The sequence below is a fragment of the Diorhabda sublineata genome, chromosome 11, assembly GCF_026230105.1.
Source record: "Diorhabda sublineata isolate icDioSubl1.1 chromosome 11, icDioSubl1.1, whole genome shotgun sequence".
Lineage (NCBI taxonomy): Eukaryota > Metazoa > Arthropoda > Insecta > Coleoptera > Chrysomelidae > Diorhabda > Diorhabda sublineata.
This window is the reverse complement of record NC_079484.1, coordinates 9,610,109-9,631,826: the sequence shown is the minus strand read 5'-3', so window position 1 is coordinate 9,631,826 and position 21,718 is coordinate 9,610,109. Positions and strand designations below refer to the sequence as shown.

Below are 21,718 nucleotides of genomic sequence, written 5' to 3'. Positions count from 1 at the left end.
AAAATATTCGACGTTGAATAGATTCTTCAAAATATTCGAATGAAAATTCGCGCCAAAATTTGTTACGTACCATCAGAAATCAGATGCATGGAGCACCGGCCTTACAAAGAGCAAACTGCGTCATATAGTTTTGATAGTGTGTTTCATGCACAGAACAAAAAACTAATTGTTATTTTTGTTCTATGGACTTATAGACTAGTCACTTCATTTGACGTCAGTCGCCATTGCGAATCTTTAACACCAACGCCATTTTATTGTGGATGGTTGCTGAGGATTAGTCGAAGACAAGATTTTATTTTCAAACAAATTTTCTTAAATCAACTGAAATTTATTATAATTAGTCAATATGAAACGCGAAGAAGTAAGTAATTTTTAACAAAATGGAATAAGTAGAAAGATGCGTTCTTTATTGAAATATTGAAATTTATGTTCATAGACGAGTATCACAGCTAACGAGCATTTTTTTAGGGTGAAAAAATGGAACCAGAACAGTTCCGCAAATTATTTATTGGTGGATTAGATTTCCGTACTACTGATGAATCTTTGAAGTCACATTTTGAACAATGGGGTACAATAGTAGACGTTGTCGTTATGAAAGATCCTACAACAAAAAGATCGAGAGGCTTTGGGTTTATCACTTACTCTAAAGCTCATATGGTAGACGATGCACAAAATGCTAGACCACACAGAGTGGATGGTAAGTAAAACATTGTTTTTTCTTCTAGGTGTGAGTTTAACATATTAAGAATTTTAGGAAGGGTAGTTGAACCTAAGAGAGCAGTGCCAAGACAAGATATTGGAAGACCGGAATCAGGAGCTACTGTTAAAAAGTTATTCGTGGGTGGTATGAAAGATGACATTGAAGAAGAAGATTTGAAGGAATATTTTGGAAAGTACGGAACAATTTTAACTGTTAGTATAGTAACAGATAAGGAGACTGGAAAAAAAAGAGGATTTGGTTTTGTTGAATTTGAAGATTATGATTCAGTCGATAAAATAGTTTGTAAGTTATTGAAATTAGTCCTAGAAATACCATTACTTAATTTTGAATTTATTTCAGTACAACGTAGTCATAGCATTAAAGGGAAACATATAGACGTTAAAAAAGCACTGAGTAAGGCAGAAATGGACCGTGCTCCTAGAGGTGGAGGTAGAGGAGGTCCCGTGGGTGGAGCTGGAAGAGGAGGAAACTTCAATCAAGGTATGTCACGAAAAAAAAATGTATTTAAACTTGGAATATTATTGCTTTTGCTTTTTTTATTTTATTTATAATAATAAGAATTTGAAGATGAAACAAAAAGGTAAATATTTATAAGTGGGGCTCCACCCTAAACTTACTACAAAAATTTTTTGCTGCACTTCAGATCCTTTTTGGGGCTAAAATAAGTTATGTTAAGGTGAGAGAAACATTTTTTTAATGGGTTGTTGGAAAAAAATATTTTTCATTTTTAGCATAATTTTAGTTTATTGTTGTATGATTTCTTTATACATCAATAAAAAGTTTGGTTTATGCAGCCAAAATTAAAAAAATTACTTTTAAATTAAAAAATTAAATTATTTGTCGAAAAGCACTGAAGTGGTACTTGTGTTTATGCAGAAAATTAACAGTAAATTTAAATTAAAATTGTGAGTTTATGGACACAGAATATGTCAGGTCAGTCTGTATTGATGGTATTATTTTGTTTACAACATCCTTGTTCTTTGGTTGTGGAAATACTATTTGTGGTATTGCGCCTCTTTCTGCCGTGGTGTTTTATTTTGAAAATTGATCAAAAATATAGGAGAAGACATTGTATGAAAGTTAGCAATGTCCTTTAGACAACACTTTTCTACAACAAAAAGGATCAATATAGGGAATTTCTATTGGCTTACCAGTAATTTATAATCTTTAATTTACCGCATAGCACATTGGCTATATTGTGACATATATATGAACTGGAATCTGTATCTACGAAATTATAAGTATGATTAACTGTAAAGTGCTTGAAATCTATAATAAATAAAAGAAATAATACATACATTTTCCACAATATGCTTTCAACGATTGATATAATGATTGGATAAATGTTTAGATAAGATTTCGTGGGAGAAGAGAAAAGTTATAATCTACACATCTCTATTGCTGTAGATGACCGCCTATTCTGATATGATTGGATAATTATTGACATTCAATATGCATAAAGTAATGAGTGCTATGAAGCAAAATATGTCCCCACCTTTAAGGTACTTTTGGAACCCTCTAAAACAACCTTATATGTACTAAAAAATTTTTGGAGTAAGTTTACATTACCACTACACCAACACTCACAACTACACTGTCTGGTGTGCGTTTTTCCATAAACAAGTTATAATCTTCAGTGACTGATGTATATAGGAATATTACAAATAGTTTCAGAAATTCCCATTTAGTGAGATTAAGTCAGCCAAATAATTGCTTTGTAGAGGTGGTATCAGGTATAACAAAAGTATATTCCTCTTTTAGATGTCTGGATATATTTTATACCACCTGAAATCTGTTCCAAATAGGTACTATGTTATCAGTGCCTATTGTGTATGAGAGAGACGGGCCTGTTAGACAAAATGCTACTGGGTAGAGTGACTTGTTGCTATTTTGACGACTAAGAGTTGATTTTGCCACAGATAACGATTTTATGACTGCTAAAATATGTGGAATAAAAGCATCCATGAAATAAGTTTAGTTGTATATCAGTTAATATCAAGGTGTTTAATAGTAGAAATACACGTGAAAGTGCTTTTTTTTATTGGAAAACATGATACATCAGATGTGTTTGTGGTATTATCAGTTTGCACTTGTTTACTCGAGAGAAGTCTCTTCTTCCCACTTGTATTTTTTATGTCTTATACCATCATTGTTGGGAGGAAGACATCAGAGATGTCAAGTGGATCATCCTCAATAACGCCACTACCACTATTATCATTAACCCACTCCTCTGTGACATTTCATAACTCTATATTTTGGAGGATTTCTATGTAACGTCTTTTCACTATAGCACCTATTTATGGGGTAAAAAACCTTTTGTGAGTCTTACATTTCTATTTCTGCCCATCACAATATCAGTTTGGAGTTGGAACAAAAAATCATAGAATAGTATTGTGTTGCAGTTTTATATAGATATAGATATTTTAAACATTTTATGAATGTTTTCTTCTGAAAGAACCCATGTATCCAGTATTAATTCTAATCTTTTCTCTTATTGAACTTTCCTGTTATAATAATGGGGTATTCCCATAAATTTTATAATACTTTTTTTATTAATGGAAAATATAGATCTTATAATGATTTATATTCATATTTATACAAAATAGAATACCTATTCCATTACTCTTTGTTTTACTTTTTAAAAGAATCTGTAAAGTCTTCTTTCAGTCTTTTAATTTAATTTAGATTAAAATTTAGCTGTTGCAGACCCTTTGAGTTAGTACGTGCGTAAATGTAACTAAAAATACTACTATTTGAGGTACCTTAATTAATTAAAAGTTAACTTATCTTTACAACAAAACCAATTACATGTTATCAAAAGAACTTGTCCCTATTCATTACAATACACCACTGTTTCAGTATTTTCTCTCCTTTTAGCATACTCATGAATACTTTATTTGGTATAGTTATTGTCATGTTTGTATATTTTCTTAGCATAATACAATATTTATATTGAATATTTTGACATTCCAAAAAACACATGTCAAACCAAATGAATTGCTAAATTTTAGTTATAAAGTGCCTCTTTCTATAACATAATAATCCAAATGTCATTGGTGCTCTGGAATTCTGTTTAGGATGCTCTCTGTAAAATAATTTTTTTAACCGTTTTGGAAGATTATTAATTTGTATGGTTTATACTACCCTAAAGTGTCTATATTCGAATTTTGTAAAATCTAACTTTGTTACACGCATACATAAAAAAGGTATTGGTTATAAAAATTCAATATTTTTCAAGCATTTTTTTGGACAGACAATTGAAACTGATCGCTTTCAGTTTGTTTTAAGACAATATCTAAGCAAATAAACATTTCTGAAACACCAATGATTTTATCTACATAATTGTTGATAAGGGGCTAGGAGTGTAATCAGCTTTAAGAGGCATAATGTTTGAATTTTTGCTATGATACATATCATGATATATATCAGAACGAATTTCAGATAAACGATGCCCTGCTGTATCATTTATAATTTTGCTTATTTGGACAATATTGTAAGCCTTTAACTAGAACTTATTATAATTTTGAACATATCAGGTGCTTTCCCTTGTAAATGCAATACAAGAGCAATGTATAAATTGATGATAAAGCTAATCATTGTCACATCCATCTAATTCCTAACAAATAATGGAATTTTATAATTATTTTAAAGAATTTTCATGTGTCTTGTGTTATTTTAGGAGGTGGAAATTGGAACCGAGGTGGACAAGGTGATTGGAATCAAGGTGGTCCTGGAGGTTATGGTAATGGACCTTGGAACCAAGGTCCTTGGCATAACCAAGGTCCTGGTGGACCAGGGGGGCCAATGGGGGGTCCTAGTGGACCTTGGGGACAAGGTTAGTTTTAAACATTATCAGCAACATTTCCTGCTATAGATAAATATATATTTGATGTAGGTGGTTTCAATCAAAATAGCGGTCCATGGAATCAGGGTGGCCAAGATGGGTTTGGTAACAACTATCAACAAGGTTATGGTGGTGGTGCGATGAGAAACAGTTACCAGCAACCACGATCCGCTCCATACAGTAAGTTGTCCAAATTTTATAACCACTTGTTCTTAATTATTTTCAAATGTAGATGCCGGTGGTTTCGGTGGTGGAGGTTATTCCAATGGCAACCAAGGAGGTCCTGGGCCAAGGAGATTTTAAAGCATGTAAGTGCGCTGATCCACTGCTTGAGAAAGGTTGTTGTACAAATTAATTTTGCAGTGCAGGTGTACATTTCATATCAATTCAAAATTATTTTTACATACCATTTTTTATTTAACACACAAAAGTCATCAGGGACTGATCGTTAATAAAATTTTCAATGTTTCTGTTCGAAAAATTGACATTTGAAATTTGTGGACTGATTGAATTTCCTTTGCTAAGGTTAATTTTAATTATTTAACATTAAAATATAATATAGTAGTCAGTGTTTATGTAGAAATAAATTTAAATTAGGTTTCTTAGTCAGCAATGAAGATTTTTTTTTATTTTTGGACTATATATTACATTAGAAATAGGCTATATATATGTAAATGTGTTTCCAATATTTATTAAAGAAATATGATAAAAGTATTCATTGGTTTTTTATAATATTCAGGTTTAGGTTCATGAATAGATTTCAGGTATATCAGCAGGTAGGATTTGTGTTTGTCAATTTAATGAGTGGAAAATTGATTAGGTAAAATACAAAAAAAGAAGTTGAATAGAATCGATATTGTGTTTGCTTTTCAATTTCTTCATCAGAATGTGTTTATTTTTGCTGTCTACTGTCATTACCTATACTCTTATTACCTTCTATATTTCAGCTGTTAGGAGTATCATAGATCAATTCAATTCTCACTTATAAGTGCAAATTTCAAATGTCGCAATAACTTGAACTATTATGATTTATTTCCACTCTATTTGTTGGGCACCTTAGTTTTCTATAGTATTTTGAGTATTGGAAATAGTGCAGTATCAAAATATGAATGGAAAGGCGTATATCGGGTACGTATTTAAGAGAAAATTGCAGCATATGCATTCAAAGAGTTAAGAAAAAAGGAGAAGATATGAAAGCTCGGGAGCAGTATAACAACATTTGATATCCTGCACACCTGAAAAATATTGAAGCAATTGACTCAAAAACTCAATATTGCCAAGCTTGAGTTTATTTTTGTATTGAATGTTATGAAGCACTTTTTTTGAAAAGAACTAACATCCTTTCAATGTACATATGAAGAAGAGTTCCAAAATATTTTTAATGAAGCGCTTGATTTTATTAGATACGGCTTTGAGGGGCTAACAGTTCAGCGCAATATAAAACTTTCACCTAAAGTAAGGTGAGATATTCATTCTGTATATGATTCACCTCTAAATGTTTTACTACCCTTTGTCAGATACATTGAGTGATGTGGCTCTACTCGGCCACATGGAATTATTGCTGACGGCTTTGATGAAGAAGATGAAGAACTTTATAAAGACCATATCAAAGATGTTTTGTTCTGAGTTCTCCGTTAAATGAAACTTCAGCCTTTTCAAAAATGAAATATAATCAGACCAAATTGATCGATATCTTTTGCCAAATTTGGTCTGAAAAGGTTCACAACCAGAATGAATTCTCTAATTTGTTCGAACTTCTTCAACTGTTTATGACTTTCCCTGTGTCCACTGCAAAGGTATAACTATTTTTCAATTTCTTGAAACGCATCAAAAACTATCTGAGGAATTCTATGTTCCAACAACGTTTATCATATTTAGCTTACTAGCCATTGCGGTTAAAAACATTGATTTAGAGGAAAACTTGGTAATTTATGCCAGACGGAAATCAAGACATCTAGCTTTGATTTAAAACAATGACAATTTGAAAAGACGTGGATCATGTATAATTAGATTACTGTCTACTGTTTATTTTTATTTATATTTCCTTCGTTTGAACCTTTTCGTTTGTTTGATTTATATTAGTTTTTTGTATGTAATAGTTGTATTTGACTTGATGACTTGATGGAACTATCAACGACAATTACAATTCTATTTAGTTCCCCTCGCAGTGCAAAAATCCAATTATAACATGAAACAATATCTTACAATACCATTTTTAGTATTAGATTTTATCTTGCACCCCACTTCCAACTTCCAATCTTGGCCACTGAGTAAGATAGCTCCTTTAAGGAGAGTTATGCTTTAGGACTGTACAATTTGCCCAAAAATGTTTAAACTCCGGTTTTAATTAAGATGCCAAATTAGCTTTGAATATAAAGTAAATACCAGTAACGGGAAAAGATTTATCCACCTCAGGTCATCTTATCTGGTTTACAAAGACTTCTGAGAGCTCTCTTCAACCCAGCGTCGTTAACCATTAGCAGACTTTTTCTTTTATATAACAAGAAATCGGGGAAAATGGAAATTTGCACTTGTCAATATGGCTAAGAAATCTACTTAAATCCGATTTTAAAATGCTTTTACTCGTTAGAAGAAGGCAACATTTAGCTTTTACGATTCACAAACATTGAACTGATTGTAAACTTGTTGTTGTTGTTGTCTACTTTTCAGGAGATTAACCAAATTTTTTACATTTAATAGATATCGAACGTTAAGTATGAAAAATCAAGTTTCTAAACAGCTTTTGAACTCATCTAGATAAGCAAGATGTAAAAATGTGAAAATCAAATGAGTGTACTCATTGCTATAATATCGTTTTCACAAAAGTGAAGTTTCTTTTAGTTAAATAAAATATTTAAAATGTATATAGCTCAACTTTTTCCACAGTTCATTTTTGATCATTTTCATCTTAATAACTCTCGTTTTCTGTAATTTCTAACGATCACAAACTGTATTTTCTGATAACTAAAACCCATTCCTTAAAACTGATAAATTACTAAAATAAAATGGTGGAGTTTGAATGAATTTTTGTACCAAAATTTAAAACTCCATTTTATATATGAATGAAATATTATTAAGTTGACAAACACAATAAGCAGTATAATGAATTTTTTGAAAAAGCAGCTCTTCATGAGGACGGGGTGGATTTTATTCAGGTCTGATTTATAGGATTTTATTAGGACCTACAGAAATCATGACAAATGTTAGTGTAGAGAAAAAAATTAAGACAGTGATAGTTCGTGAGATTAGAAAAGTGAATAGGTATGTATTTTTATAGATTATGTTAGGTTCAGAGTTGGGAACTTAAAAAATGTAAGGCATACACTTTTTTCATAGGATAATTAACAAATCACTTCATACTAAAAGCTAAATTCCGAGGAGTAGTTTAGTTAATATATCTTCCTTTATCCTTTAACGCCTAGCGTTACCATTTGGAAACGGGTGTAGATCCCCCTAAAATTTTTTGCTGTAGTTTTATTTTATTTCATATTAACGAGATAGCGCTTTCTATTAAGGCCAGTTAAAAAAATTAAACAAAACAAAACCATATATTTTAGACCGGGCATCAGCAAGTACGAGCTTTGTTTACCTGATAGTTTTTGTTAGTTCAAAGAAATTCCATGGAACCAAACTTTGTGCAAGTATATACCTTTTCATTTTAAAAATATTGTGACCGTTAATTGTTAGGGTATAAACAAAGATGAGAAATATTTTATTTGTTACCAGTCAGTTACCATTTGGTAACGCTAGGCGCTTGGACTACCTATTTTTTGAACAAAAGTGCTTTTTATTTCAACACGGGCTTAACTTTAAAAAAATTGCTTACAGAGAAAATATTAACTAGATATATATTGAGCCAGTGGAGGGGATTTTGTGAAAAACGTTTTTGGTGCTCAACTTTGAGTACCAGCTGAAATTAAAAATTTGGAGAACAGCAGAATGGAAGAAATGATTGTAATTAATGAGAGATTCTCGGCCCATGATCATTAAACAAAACCGTCGCAGCTGAATTAAATAATGTTCTATGAGATTAAGGCGACTTTGAACCAAATCAGAGAACTGTTCCTTTAGATAACTTCAAAAGATATGACTTTTTCCTATGAAAATGCAAAAATTTTTGGGGAAGACATCAAAATACGAATTGTTCTGACCCAAAAGTTTCTGAGGACGAAATGAGGTAGTCCTTTCCCTACCAGGAAAGAGTTATTATCGGGTCAGTAAATGAGATATAGAAGAAAACTTTGTTATCAAATCTATGCACAGGGATTGTTTTTTGATAATTTTACGTTTTATTTGCTGATGCGTTTCGAGGAGAGAGAACATAACGGAGCACTGGTCAACTGGTAGTCCTAATCAAAAACTCGTAATATTGAGGTTATAATTTATTGTTAAATATATAATTATCATTTTTTATTAACTATTAGATTAAATTCAATCATTCTTTCTAACAATTCTGAAATTTATCAATTTAATAACACTCATAACCTCTTTCGGAAGTTGAAAAATTACGAATGGAGCAGCTCACCAACATTTCAATCGCGTTTATTATCAAATTCAAACTTTGTTAGGGCTTGATTTAGAAATGTATGAATGGGGATGAACAATGCGTAACGAATTCCTGGAACCTATCATGACTATTTTACCACCTGCAGTATTCTGTAACTACAAAATGGATGTGACTCAAGATGTGGATGCAGGAAAGCGGGGTTCCAGTGCTCTTTATCTTGTGGACAGTGTAATGGACAAGCTTGTCACAATGCTGTACCATATTAGACAGATATTAATGATTATGGAACCTTTGATCCAGAAATCATGAATGAATGGAATTTCTGAAACCATTTGAGATATTCATGTTTCATTCACAACAACACTCACATTTACACTATCTGACACACATTAACTCAATTCACATTCAGTCTCTGAAGATGATATCTTGGTTATCGAAACACGCGTCAGATTGTGTAATTGTTGGTGTTGTGGTAGTGTAAACCGTGTGTTCAGTATAGTGTCTGCTTTCAAACATTAAAAATTGGCTTCCAAAAAATTCTCAAAATCCCTTAAAATTTTAATCCTCGTTATCTTTAATTTTAAAATATGAATAACTTATATGAAACCATGTCATGTTACTTGAAAAATGATTTGTATGCCTATCAAAATACTTTTTTTGCGAGTATTATTAATTCCCAACACTGGTTAGGATAGGAGTATTCTTGTGGTAAAACTATTTCAATACAAGGCATTGGCTTTTATTTTTAATAAATAGAGCTACACTGCCCTGTATAGAAAAATGTTGAACTTTTAAATGTTTATTTAGCTCAGGTTTGAGAAAGCAATGATAAAGATACAGGTTTATTTTTGTCAGAGAATAGTTTAGTAGTTAGGAAAACCTGGGTTAGGTAAGATAGGGAAATTATATGTATATGTGAACATCTTACACAAACTTTTGCATTTTCACTGAGGTATGGCGATTTTTACAATATGAACATAATAATTTGTGATATTCATCAATTATTACAATAATATAGGTTTCGTTTAAAATAATGACATTTTTTATTGATGCGTTATCATGTTAATTAAAATAGGCATTATTTTACATCCTGTAGAAAACTTATTTTCATAATCAAATTTATACTTTTATGATTAACGAACAATTCTGCAGAGCGTGGGGCGCATACGTACAAACACTGAGCTCTACCGGCTCCATGAACACCCAAGTCTGGTGATAGAAGTCAAGAGGGCCAAACTCAAATGGCTAGGTCACTTGGAGCATATGCCTGAGGAGTGGGGGATGCGCAAAGCGTATCGGCAGAAGCCCCCTAGGCGATGGCGCAAACGGTGGATGGATGATGTCGAAGAGGATCGTCGGGAGCTAGGTGTGAGGGGGTGGAGACGAATCGTGATGACTGGAAGAATGTAGTGGACGAGGCCAAGGCTCTTTGAGGGCCATAGTGTCAGTGGTAATAGTGGTAGAACAATTACTCATAAAATTTCAAAATGTGATATACAATTAACTGAATTTTCCTCACTTCGACCAATAAATCAGCTTAAATTTATTCTGAATATAACTACTGGGATTCTGAAAGTGTAATCTACAACACATCATTGGAGGGGTTTTGAACCAACATTAGATCTTCCTACCAAAACAATTATGTCGAATATTTGGGAGTTATTGAATATGACATCAAATCAAATAGAAAATAGCATAAAAAAATGAACTAGTTGCTTGCATAACTGTACGATGAACAGCATAATAAAACATCCGAAGAACAATAAAAGATTTTCCGAGATCCAATAATCCAATCAGAAGCTAATAAAGTATTTCCAAAATATAGGGGTACAAGAAAAATCTGTGCGTGCAAGAGGAGGATAACTACGATGAAGAGCATAATAAAATAATTCCCAAGAACAATAAAATATTTTCAGAGATACAATAATCCAACCAGAAGCTGAATCAGGATTTCCAAAATATTGAAGTACAAGTGACAATACAAAAGTCTGTGCCTACAAGTTGAGTATAACAGTTTGCAGTTTTGTCGAGTAGATCGTTGATTTACAGGAGAAAGAGTAGGTTACAAGATGCATCCTTGGGAAACATCTGCGTTGACCTCAAACCTTCCTGAGGTGTATCCATCGATAGCGACCTGGATGGATCGGTCTTTGAGAAAGCTACTAAGTCAGTCGATAAGGGACAACGACAAACCGCATGATCTTAATTAATTTAGAAGGTTAGCATGCCAAACCCAGTCAAAATCCTCCGATATGTCCAGTGGGATTGCTTTGGATTCCCCAAATTTCTCTATAGCTTCAGTCCATTTGTTGGTGACAGGCCAGAAGGTCCCCGGTTGATTTATGTTCACGAAAACTGCATTGATGATTGCTAATGATGTTAGAAGACTCAAGATTTGCTGGTTAACGACTTTCTCCATGCTATTGGCAATGGTTGTGGCTAAAGCAATCGGACGGTACTTGTTGGGAACCGTCTCTTCTTTTTTTGGTATGGGTTGGCTCCGAGCAAGTTTTCAATCTGCAGGGAATAGTCAAAAATACCAAACATAAGTTAAAAGCATTAGAAACTCATAAAATACTAAAGAAAATTCAGGAGCATTCCAAACTTACACCAATCATATGATATAACAACAATAAAAAAACAAGAATTCTCATATAACTTAAAGAAAAATGGCTCCTTCTGAGATAAGAGCTTTCTCAATGGAGGCATCCCATAAAGGCCAAGAGTCAAGCAAAACTGTAATAGAAGGAATAAAATCATAACTCCCAATAGTAATAATAAAATAGAAAAGTCAGAAAAATTAGAAACATCACATACAAAAGGAAAGCCAGAAATAAGCATTCGAAATCTATACCACACATCTTATATAACATCAGTAGAAAAATAATTTGTAGAAGTATGAAAAATACTTTCCCAATGAAGACATGAAGATGAAGAGTACAAAGATTAAAATCATGAATCCAAATAGAAAAAGGACTCAGGAGGATTAGAAACATATCACAATCAAAAGAAAAAAACTCACATAAATCATTATAAACTAACATCATTAAAAAAAAATCATTGGAAGACTGAAACAGACATGGCTGCTGTCGAAATGAGACTCTAGATGGAGAAATTCCATACAGAAGAATTCATTAATCATTTATCGAATTTCTTCTACAACAATTTTTAATTTAACACTAAAAACGGTGTACATGATATTTTTTCTCAAAATTTAAACTCTTTGGTTTTATTCATTAGATGCCAAAAAACGGTATCCCTAACTCGGATGCACCGGAAATGTGAATTATTTTTTTTGTCAGCTTACTGTTAATAAGTTCATCCAAAATATATTTTATTCTAATTAGAAGTAATTTTGATTATGGAATTGACTGTTTTCTAAATTCGCTTTGCCTTCTGTTCACGTTTCACCTATCTACATAAAAAAGATTTGAAGTAAGCTTTACTTGGTAATAAAATTTCATGTATTTGAGATGAGTGGAACCTTTAAGTGTTTATTCAGATTTCTGCGTAGAGAAAAAGACTCAAGTTGACTTTTGTCATAGTGGAAATAACGTATAGCTTATCTTCAATTCTTTTATAAATTACCAAATATAGACATTTCAGTTGGAACCATATAGAAAAATTTTTTATTAGTGGTTTTATGAAAAAAAGTTATTCTTGATAAAAAGTTCTGCAAGGTCCAAAAGTTAAAATGCAACCATTTGATATCATTTTTTTTAAAGCAGTATACGAGGTTTGTCAAAAAATTTGAATTTTTTGCAAGAGAAAAGTATCTTTATTTTTCACATCTCATACTAATTATTCTGGATGGATACAATTTATTTCTCTTAAAAATATGCTAACCTTTCTGTTTATTACTGTTTTTGAACAACCTTGCATTATAATTATTATCGAAATTGAAAAATCCAAACAAAAGATATTTATTAAACAGAAACAAAAATAATTAAATTTTAATTCAATGTCCTACAGTTTAGACATCTTCACTTTTCTTTGTAAACATTCAATTGTTCTTTTGTCAAACTCTTGTATTACTTTTCGCATCATATTTGGAGTAATTTTTTGGCATTCTTCAGAAATAACACTAATAAATAATAATGGTCTACATCATCAAATGGTCCTCGCTAATAAACCTGCTGTTTTAAGTAACTCCATAAAAAAAAGTCAAGAAGAGTTAAATCAGCAGACCTAGGATGCCAAAAAATATCTGAATACCTATGAATCATTTTTCCATTGAACAAAGTTTCAAGGAGTATTCTAACGTTTAATGTACTATGGATGGAAGCATCGTCTTGTTGGAACCAAATTGTCATACGTTCTTTTAACCAATATTCTTTTAAAACGAACGTATAGTGTGGTGTGTACAAAAAAATGAGTTTTTTTTCGACATTCCTTAAATGCCTCATAATACTTACAATTATTAGAAAATCAAAGCGATTAGAATACTCCTTGAAACTTTGTTCAATGGCAAAATGATTCATAGGTATTTAGATATTTTTTGGCCTCCTAGGTCTGCTGAGTTGACACCTCTTGACTTTTTTATGGGGTTATTTGAAACAGGAGGTTTATCAGCGAGGACCATTTGATGATGTAGACCATAGGATTATTTCTGAAGAATGCCAAAAAATTACTCCAAATAAGCTACGGAAAGTAATACAAAATTTTGACAAAAGAACAATTGAATGTTTACAAAGAAAAGGTGGATATGTCTAAGCTGTAGGACATTGAATTAAAATTTAATTATGTTTGTTTCTGTTTAATTCTTTGTATAGTATTTTCAATTTGTACAATAAATAATTATAATGCAAGGTTGTTCAAAAACAGTAATAAACAGAAAGGTTATCATATTTTTAACAGGTAATAGAAATAAATTGTATCTATCCAGAATAATTAGTATGGAATGATTAGTAAATAATCCCAGAACCTAAATTGTATTGTAATTGCATATTTGTATATAACTTTTAATTCAAAACAACTTTATAACATTTTTCTGAATATTTCACTCTTGCACAAAATTCAAATTTTTTGACAAACCTCGTATCCTGCTTTAAAAAAAATGATATCTAATGGTGGCATTTCAACTTTTGGACCTTGCAGAACTTTTTATCAAGAATAATTTTTTTTCATAAAACCACTAATAAAACAGTTTTCCATATGGTTCCAACTTAAGTATACGAATCAAACTCTCTAAAAATTGGGTAGTCCAGTCATTTAGGCAAGAATTTCGGAAAATCGAGATACTCAGCTATAAAATCGTTTAAACTTGTTCCTAAAACTCTTCTCAAAACTCACATATAATTCGATGTTAGCAACATTAAAAATCGGAGGTCAAAAGTAAAAAAATAAATCGATTTTGCAAATTTTTTGCAAATAACTCGTTTCCTATGGGTTTTAGGCTATTTGTATTTCTTATCAATATTGTAGAGCATTAAATTTTCTACAAATTTTGTTTCAAAAATTTTTTCATACGGTGAATCGTTTTTGCGATAGAATCCCGTTTGAAATCAACTTGTAATCTCGATCGAAATAATCTCTTATAAAGCTTATAAATTATTGCTAAATATATAATTAAAAATAATTTTAATTTTTTATCAACAATTACATTATATTTAAATATTTTTTGCTTAATTATTCATTTCCAATCAAGTAGGTATAAATTCATTTATTGGTACTTACCTGCCCGTGTAGTTTCAAAATCGTAGAGAGAAAAATTTTTATTATAATTCAAACCTTATTTATAGTAATTATTCTTGAATGAATAAAAAATAATTGGAAAGAAATAAAAATGTAATTAATGTTTATTAAAAAATGTCATCGATACATTTGTGATTGTGAAAATGTAAAAAAAACAAACAAAAAATAATTATAAGGACAATGAGTTCTAATTTGAAATTTTTTCTTTTTCATCGTCGTCTTCCCACTGACATTTTTTTTCTTCAAATGCTGCTACAAGTTCATCTAAATTATTATTATTTCGATCGGGATTACAAGTTGATTTCAAACGGGATTCTAACCGCCCCCTATCTTAGAAACGATTCACCGTATGAAAAAAGTTTTGAAACAAATGTTTCAAAAGAAAATTTAATGTTCTACAATATTGATAACAAATATAAAACCCATAAGAAACGAGTTATTTGTAAAAAAATCGATTTTTTGACTTGACCTCCGATTTTTACTGTTGTTCATATCGAATTATATGTGAGTTTTAGGAACAAGTTTAAACGATTTTATAGCTGGGTATCTCGATTTTTCGAAATTCTTGCCTGAATCTACCTAAAATGATTGGACTACTGCTATTTGTTCGAAGTCATATTGTCGATCGTGAAAAACAAAGTCGACTAGAGAAAATTAATTAAAGAAGTACAGTGATTCCTCCTATAATTCGGTAGATTGGTTTCGCGTTTTAGTATTCCCGTATAACGCGTTGCGTTTAAATTATCCATGTTTATTTGCTTGTCGGAAGAAACTGTTTCCAATTTCTTTAAACGATTGAAAATTTTTTGGGCTTTTGCTTTTATTGAACAACTATTTATAGGAATTTCGAATAATGGTGTTGTGGGTTGAGGGTTCAAAATAAAATTATCAAAGAGTCTTTTAAAATGCCAACTTTTGGATCTTTCATTTTATACAGGGTGGGCCAGAAAGTTTTGCGAATTTAAACAAATAATAATAAAAAAAACTAAATATATTCTACATACAATTTTTCATTTTATTTCAAATATACATCTGGGAAATTCATTTCTCAAAATACCATCATCCAGGTGTGCACCATCGCGCTGTAAACATTCCTCGAATCTAGATCTCAAATTGGTAAAAACTCGCTGGCACATTGCGGGGGGAATAGCTGATAAATCTTCTCGAATGTTTGTCTGATTACTGATTAAGCGCTGTTGGGTTATTGGACTAGACTCTACCTTTCAGGTATCCCCACATAAAAAAATCCGGACTTCTAGGCGGCCATGCAATGGCACCTCGGTGAGATATCAGTTTGCCAGCAAACATCTGGTTTACGACCGCCAAAGAGGCATGTATGTTTGACATGTCGCGCCGTCTTGTTGAAACCATGTCGTACGTTTATAGGTTTCAAATTGTTGCAGTTTCTGAAATAAAAAAATCGCTTAACACGCCTATGTATCGTTCAGAATTAAAAGTGACAGATTGTCCTTGTTGATTTTGAAAGAAATAGGCTCCGATAATTCCGAACGCTGATATGACCGCCCAAACGGTTACTTTCGGCGAATGCAGGGGCTTTTGATATTTTGCGCTTGGGTTTTCTGAGCCCAATAACGGCATTTCTGTTTATTGAAATGCCCATAAAATTGGCTACGTCGGAGAACAGAACGGAATATTGAAACTCCAACTTCCAACAAAAGCTCGTCTCAAAATTAAATCATTTTCTGTTATTGCTGCACAAATTGAATTTCAGATCTTTTGACAAAATGCGACGCAGAGGCGTGATCGCTTGCGAGTCGATAGATCAAGATTACGTTGAACTGAAGCTCTAACTTGTTGAATTGTGTCTTCTGTTCTTGTTGATCTTGGACGTCCCGTAGGCTTCTGATTGAGAATCGAACCAGTAGCTTCGAACTTTCTGAGCCACGATCAAATCACACCTTCCGTCGGACACTGATTTTTGTCGTGTAATTCAAACTCACGTCGAAAAAATCGCCATTTTTGTAATAATGTTCAATGCACGTTGCGCTCCGGTGAAGTGCGACTAAATTTCCGATAACCGAGCTACTCATCCCCACCACCCTCGCAGCTCTCATAACGTTTAAACGCAAGAGAGTTTGTAAAATCGTTCGCCTTTCTGGCCCGCCCTGTATTTATCAAGGCTAAAAATATATGGTACATTATAACTCAAAAGTTGATGAAAATTAACAAGTAAACAAAAAATAGTGAAATTGGAAGTAAAACAATAATCATATAGTGTAACAATATAAATATTTAATGCTTGTAAATGTTCTTGATTTTAGGTCTCTTCTTTTTTAAAATTAGTTTTTTTAATAATTTTCGAAAGACAGACAAAAATCAACGTTACCAATTATTTTAGTCTATGTCAAAATTTTTATCCGTTTTTCGAAAATTATTAAAAAAACTAATTCTAAAACAGAAGATACCTAAAATCAAGAACATTTAGAAGCATTAATATACCAAAAGGTTCAAGAAAATAAAGAAATTTCTAAATATTTATACAGGGTGGCGCAATAGAAAGTGCATATTGTATCATCTTTTATCGCGAGGTAAACAGTGCGTGGGCCTAGCGTTGTTGGATATTTGCACTCATGGAGTTTTAGTAGCCATGAGTCACTTCGACGGAAACCATCGCGCTTTTTATGTTAACACGTTTTACGATAATAATAGTTCATACGTCTTGACAAGGCGATTGTATCATTCAGAATATGGATTAAGACATATTAATGAAACTCCGAGTGTAAATTCAATTAAAATATGGATTAGGCGTTTTGAAGAGACCGGTTCCACGTTTAAACCACCAGCAAAACGTCTAGGACCACAGAGAATATTGATTGGGTGAAGGAGTCAGTACGAGAAAATCCGCATGTGTTTACTCGGAAGCGATCAACGGCTTTAAACTTGTCGCGACGAAGCTTACACCGAATTTTAAGTTGGATCTTAAACTGTATCCTTATAAGCTCCAGTTAACACAGGAATTAAAAGATACCGACTTTGTTGAAGAAATGCTTAGTCGATTTTCCACTTTTGACAGTATCCTTTTTTCTGATGAGGTTCATTTTCATTTAAATGGGTTCGTAAGCCGACAAAATTGTCGTTATTGGACCGAAAAAATCCAAAAACTAAACATCCACTGCATAGTCCGAAAGTAACGGTATGGACAGCAATCTCAAGCAAAGGAATTATTGGTCCTTTCTTCTTTGAAGATTCACGAGGACGAAACATAACCGTTAACACCGACCGTTATGTAGCGATGTTAGAGGAATATTTGACTTCAGAACTTGCGGGATAAAGAATAGCGAATACGAGAACTTGGTTCCGACAAGACGGAGCGACTTGTTACACATCAAATGACTCAATGGCGGCTGTGAGACAGAAGTTTCCTACAAGGCTAATTTCCAAAAGGGTGATATCCCTTGGTCCTGACTTGACGCCTCTTGTTTTTTTTAGGGGACACCTCAAACAAAAAGTCTACATGAACAATCCTATGACATCATTCAGTTGAAGGAAAATATCAGCCAGGATACGTCAGCAATCACCCCAGATTTATTGACAAGAGTTTTCACAAATCTCCGTTTAGTATAGTGCCGTCAATAGCTTATTAGAAGTGTCAGTGTAAAGTTTGACGGGCCATAATCAAGTACCTGTATTTAAAAGGGTTAAGAGGTGAGCAGATTTACGAAGACATGTTTAATACCCTTGGTGATCAATGTCCTTCATATGCGACCGTGAAAAATTGGACTGCAAGCTTCGAAAGAGGTAAATTTTCCATTGACGATGATGACCGATCGGAAAGAACAGTTTCTGTGTCAGTCCTCGAAGATATCGATGCAGTTCATGACTTGATTTTATCAGCCCGTCGAATATAACATGAACAAATGAGAACATTGTTTTATAAAACATAAGATCGATGAAAAAATCATTTAAAGAAACCAATACATATAAATAAAAGATAAAATACTGTGTACCGTTTTCGGAATATTTTGATAAAAACGAAAAGATGTTGAAACATCAATTTTTATCACTCTTTTAAAAATTATCAAAAAAATTTAATTTTAAAATAGAAGAGACTTAAAATCAAGAATCAACGTTTGAGTTATAATGTACCATATATTTTTATCCTTGATAAAGATGAAATAAAAGAATGAAACGTTGGCATTTTAAAAAATCCTTGCATTTGTATTTTGAGTCCTCGACCCGCAACACCATTCGATATTACATAATAGAAAGGACAATAATATAAAAAACGATATTTATAGGAATACCAGCAAGGTCCGTCGCGGCTTCGCCCGCGATTTATTGAACCTCGCGTAATATTGGGATAATTCAATGAGAAATAACTTATGTATTCTATGCATTAATTCAGTTTGGAAGTGTTTCAAAGATTGACCTTGTGATTTATTGATTTTTATAGCAAAACAGACTCTAATAGGGAATTGCATTCTTTTAAATTGAAAAGGGTAGCCTGAAGGTATAAGGGGTATGCGTGGTATAAAGACTGATTCCCTTCTGGCACATCCGGTTATAATTGTAGCCTCGATTACGTTTTTCTGAAGACCGTTCTCACGTAGTCTCGTACCGTTGCACAGTTTAGGAGGATTGAGATTTCGTAACATTATCGGTATTCCAACCTTTAGAATAAGTCTATGTGCCGAGAAACCTGGAGGATTGAGCGTGTTTAGGAACTCTGATGGGTATTGCACAGCATTATCAACTTGTAACACAGAATCTATAGATCGAAACTCCATGCATTCTCCATCAAATTAATTAACCCTTTTTAAATAAATCAACAAGAAATTTCCAAAAACGAAGAAATGAATTGGAATTGCTAAATATGTGGTTCGGTAATAAAAATTTTTGTTCCAACTCTTTGAACCCTTTCCAAGTCGAATTTTGAAAATCGCAGAAATTGGTTTTTAGGTATTTGTACGGAGAATGTTTTAGTGTAAAAACGAAAAAATCGAATTTGCAAACATATCTCGTTTTACCCCTTTAAAATGTCGCAAAATCCTTTCTTAGCGAACCTCTTCACACCGGTACAAACATACTAACTTTAATAGCCTTGGCTGGGCGTTGATGAGTGAATGAATCGGGACATCCCCTTTTATAGATATAGATTATTTTGATTGCCATCTTTTATCCAAATCATTTTGTTGACTCATTTATCTTTAGATCATTTACTGTCGATTTTTTTATCATTACTTAGCTGATCCAAAATACCAATTTTTTGTTGTAGGAAAATAAATTTTCTTTTTAACTTGGATTTTGTTTTCTTTTCACTTGTTATGGCTTCAAACTAAATATTTTTAAATATTATTTAAAATGGAATTTTCACACTTTTTAATACACAAACTTCGAAAAATAATTTTATAACAACATAATTTATACAGGTGCAAAAATAGTTATCATAATTATACAAATAATAAATTTCGCAGTATGTACAAGAATATATTTGACATTCCCGCGTTATATGGGGTATTTGCGTGTTATAAGGGGATTACTGTATTTACTTAATAATTTTCAGTTATATCAATTTCATATTTAAATAATAAATTTTTTTATCCAACAAAAATAATCATACTGAAGTTTCTATATTTTAACATTTTCGTTTATTATAAAATTTATAATTGTTATAATTATTTTTTTTTGTCCTATTGATGTTTTTTTTCTTTTTGTCTGTTAGCGTCGACACAACAAGTATGGTCTTTTGAACATCGCCAAGGGATATGTGAGTATGTGAAACAGGTAAAAAGTGAATAAATCACATAAATATGCATGGTGCATACACCTCGAGACACCGAGATTCACAAATCTATTGAATGGGGTGATTCGTTAAAGGTATATCAAAAATACACAATTTTAGTTAAAATGTGAGAAAATCTACACAAAAAAACTTATTGGTACAAGGGGTCAATATTACAAAATAGATTTTCTATTTTATTCCTATTGAAGAATTATTCAAGTTGTGTCCCACGACGAGTTAAAAGTAATCTATATATGGCAAAATACTTACAGTAAAATCATGAAAATTTCTACGTTCGGGATTTCGGATACGATCTTTTTAACTAAAATATTGGCCGACTGTAACTTTGTTATTCTAAATGTAAGACCCTGTATATTAATACATTTTTGAAATCTACGTAAAATTTTAGTATACTTTTGTATAAAAACATTCTTTGAAAAATTCATACTTTTTGAGTTATTAATTTTTTTGTAAAAAATCTGACCGCTGCAGACCCTCATAAATTATTTTTTTACGAGGAACCCCTTAAAAATATGAAAATGGTGTCTGTTCGGTTGCTTTTGGTAAGAAGAGACGTATTTGAATCTATGTTAAAAAATTTTTCATTTTATACAGAGTGTGTATAAAAAGTGTTAAACTTCATAAATACCAAGTTTCAAATAGAATTACCCGGTTTTTTCTATTTTAATGCATTCAGGGGTAGAAAATAAAGCAATTTCATGTATACTTTCCTATACCATCAATTAAATTTGATTTTTTTTCAGACCTTGACAAGATAAAACATACTTTTTTACTTCTTAGTTCTTGTACCATCGCGTCAAAATAAAATTTAGACCACACCTGCATCTCTAAAAATTTACAAAAAACATTTAATATCTGGATAACGGTTACGTTTGGATATAGGAAAGTATACATGGATCTATCTTATTTTTTACCCCTGAATGCATTAGAATAGAAAAAACCGGGTGGTTCCATTTAAAAAAAAATAAAGAAATTTGATATTTATGAAGTTAAACTTGGAACACTTTTTATACACATCCTGTATAAAACGAAAAACTTTTCAACATAGATTCAAATACATTTGACTTTGCTAGAAGCAACCGAGCACAAACCATTTTCATATCTTTAAGGGTTTCCTCGTAAAAAAATAATTTATAAGGGTCTGCAACGGTCATTTTTTTTGCAAAAAATTAATAACTCAAAAAGTAT

At 31.9% G+C, this 21,718-nt stretch overlaps 1 protein-coding gene across 3 annotated transcripts; it reads left to right on the top strand.

Moving 5' to 3' along the window:
* Positions 1–200: 200 nt before the first annotated feature.
* On the top strand, positions 201–21,666 carry LOC130450510 (heterogeneous nuclear ribonucleoprotein 87F-like). Of its 3 annotated transcripts, XR_008910582.1 has the most exons (9): positions 223–361; positions 469–697; positions 755–1,003; positions 1,061–1,201; positions 4,401–4,556; positions 4,617–4,745; positions 4,798–4,873; positions 10,225–10,522; positions 20,450–21,666. XR_008910582.1 is itself a non-coding variant. In XM_056788950.1 (8 exons), the coding sequence occupies exons 1-7, from the start codon at positions 347–349 to the stop codon at positions 4,866–4,868; spliced, it is 990 nt and encodes a 329-aa protein (XP_056644928.1). In that variant the 5' UTR covers positions 223–346; the 3' UTR covers positions 4,869–4,873; positions 20,450–21,662. The 3 variants fall into 3 exon arrangements, 2 of the variants coding, with proteins under 2 accessions (XP_056644929.1, XP_056644928.1); XM_056788950.1 differs by lacking the exon at positions 10,225–10,522 and having other exon boundaries at positions 20,450–21,662; XM_056788951.1 differs by lacking the exons at positions 10,225–10,522; positions 20,450–21,666 and having other exon boundaries at positions 201–361; positions 4,798–7,160.
* Positions 21,667–21,718: the final 52 nt, after the last annotated feature.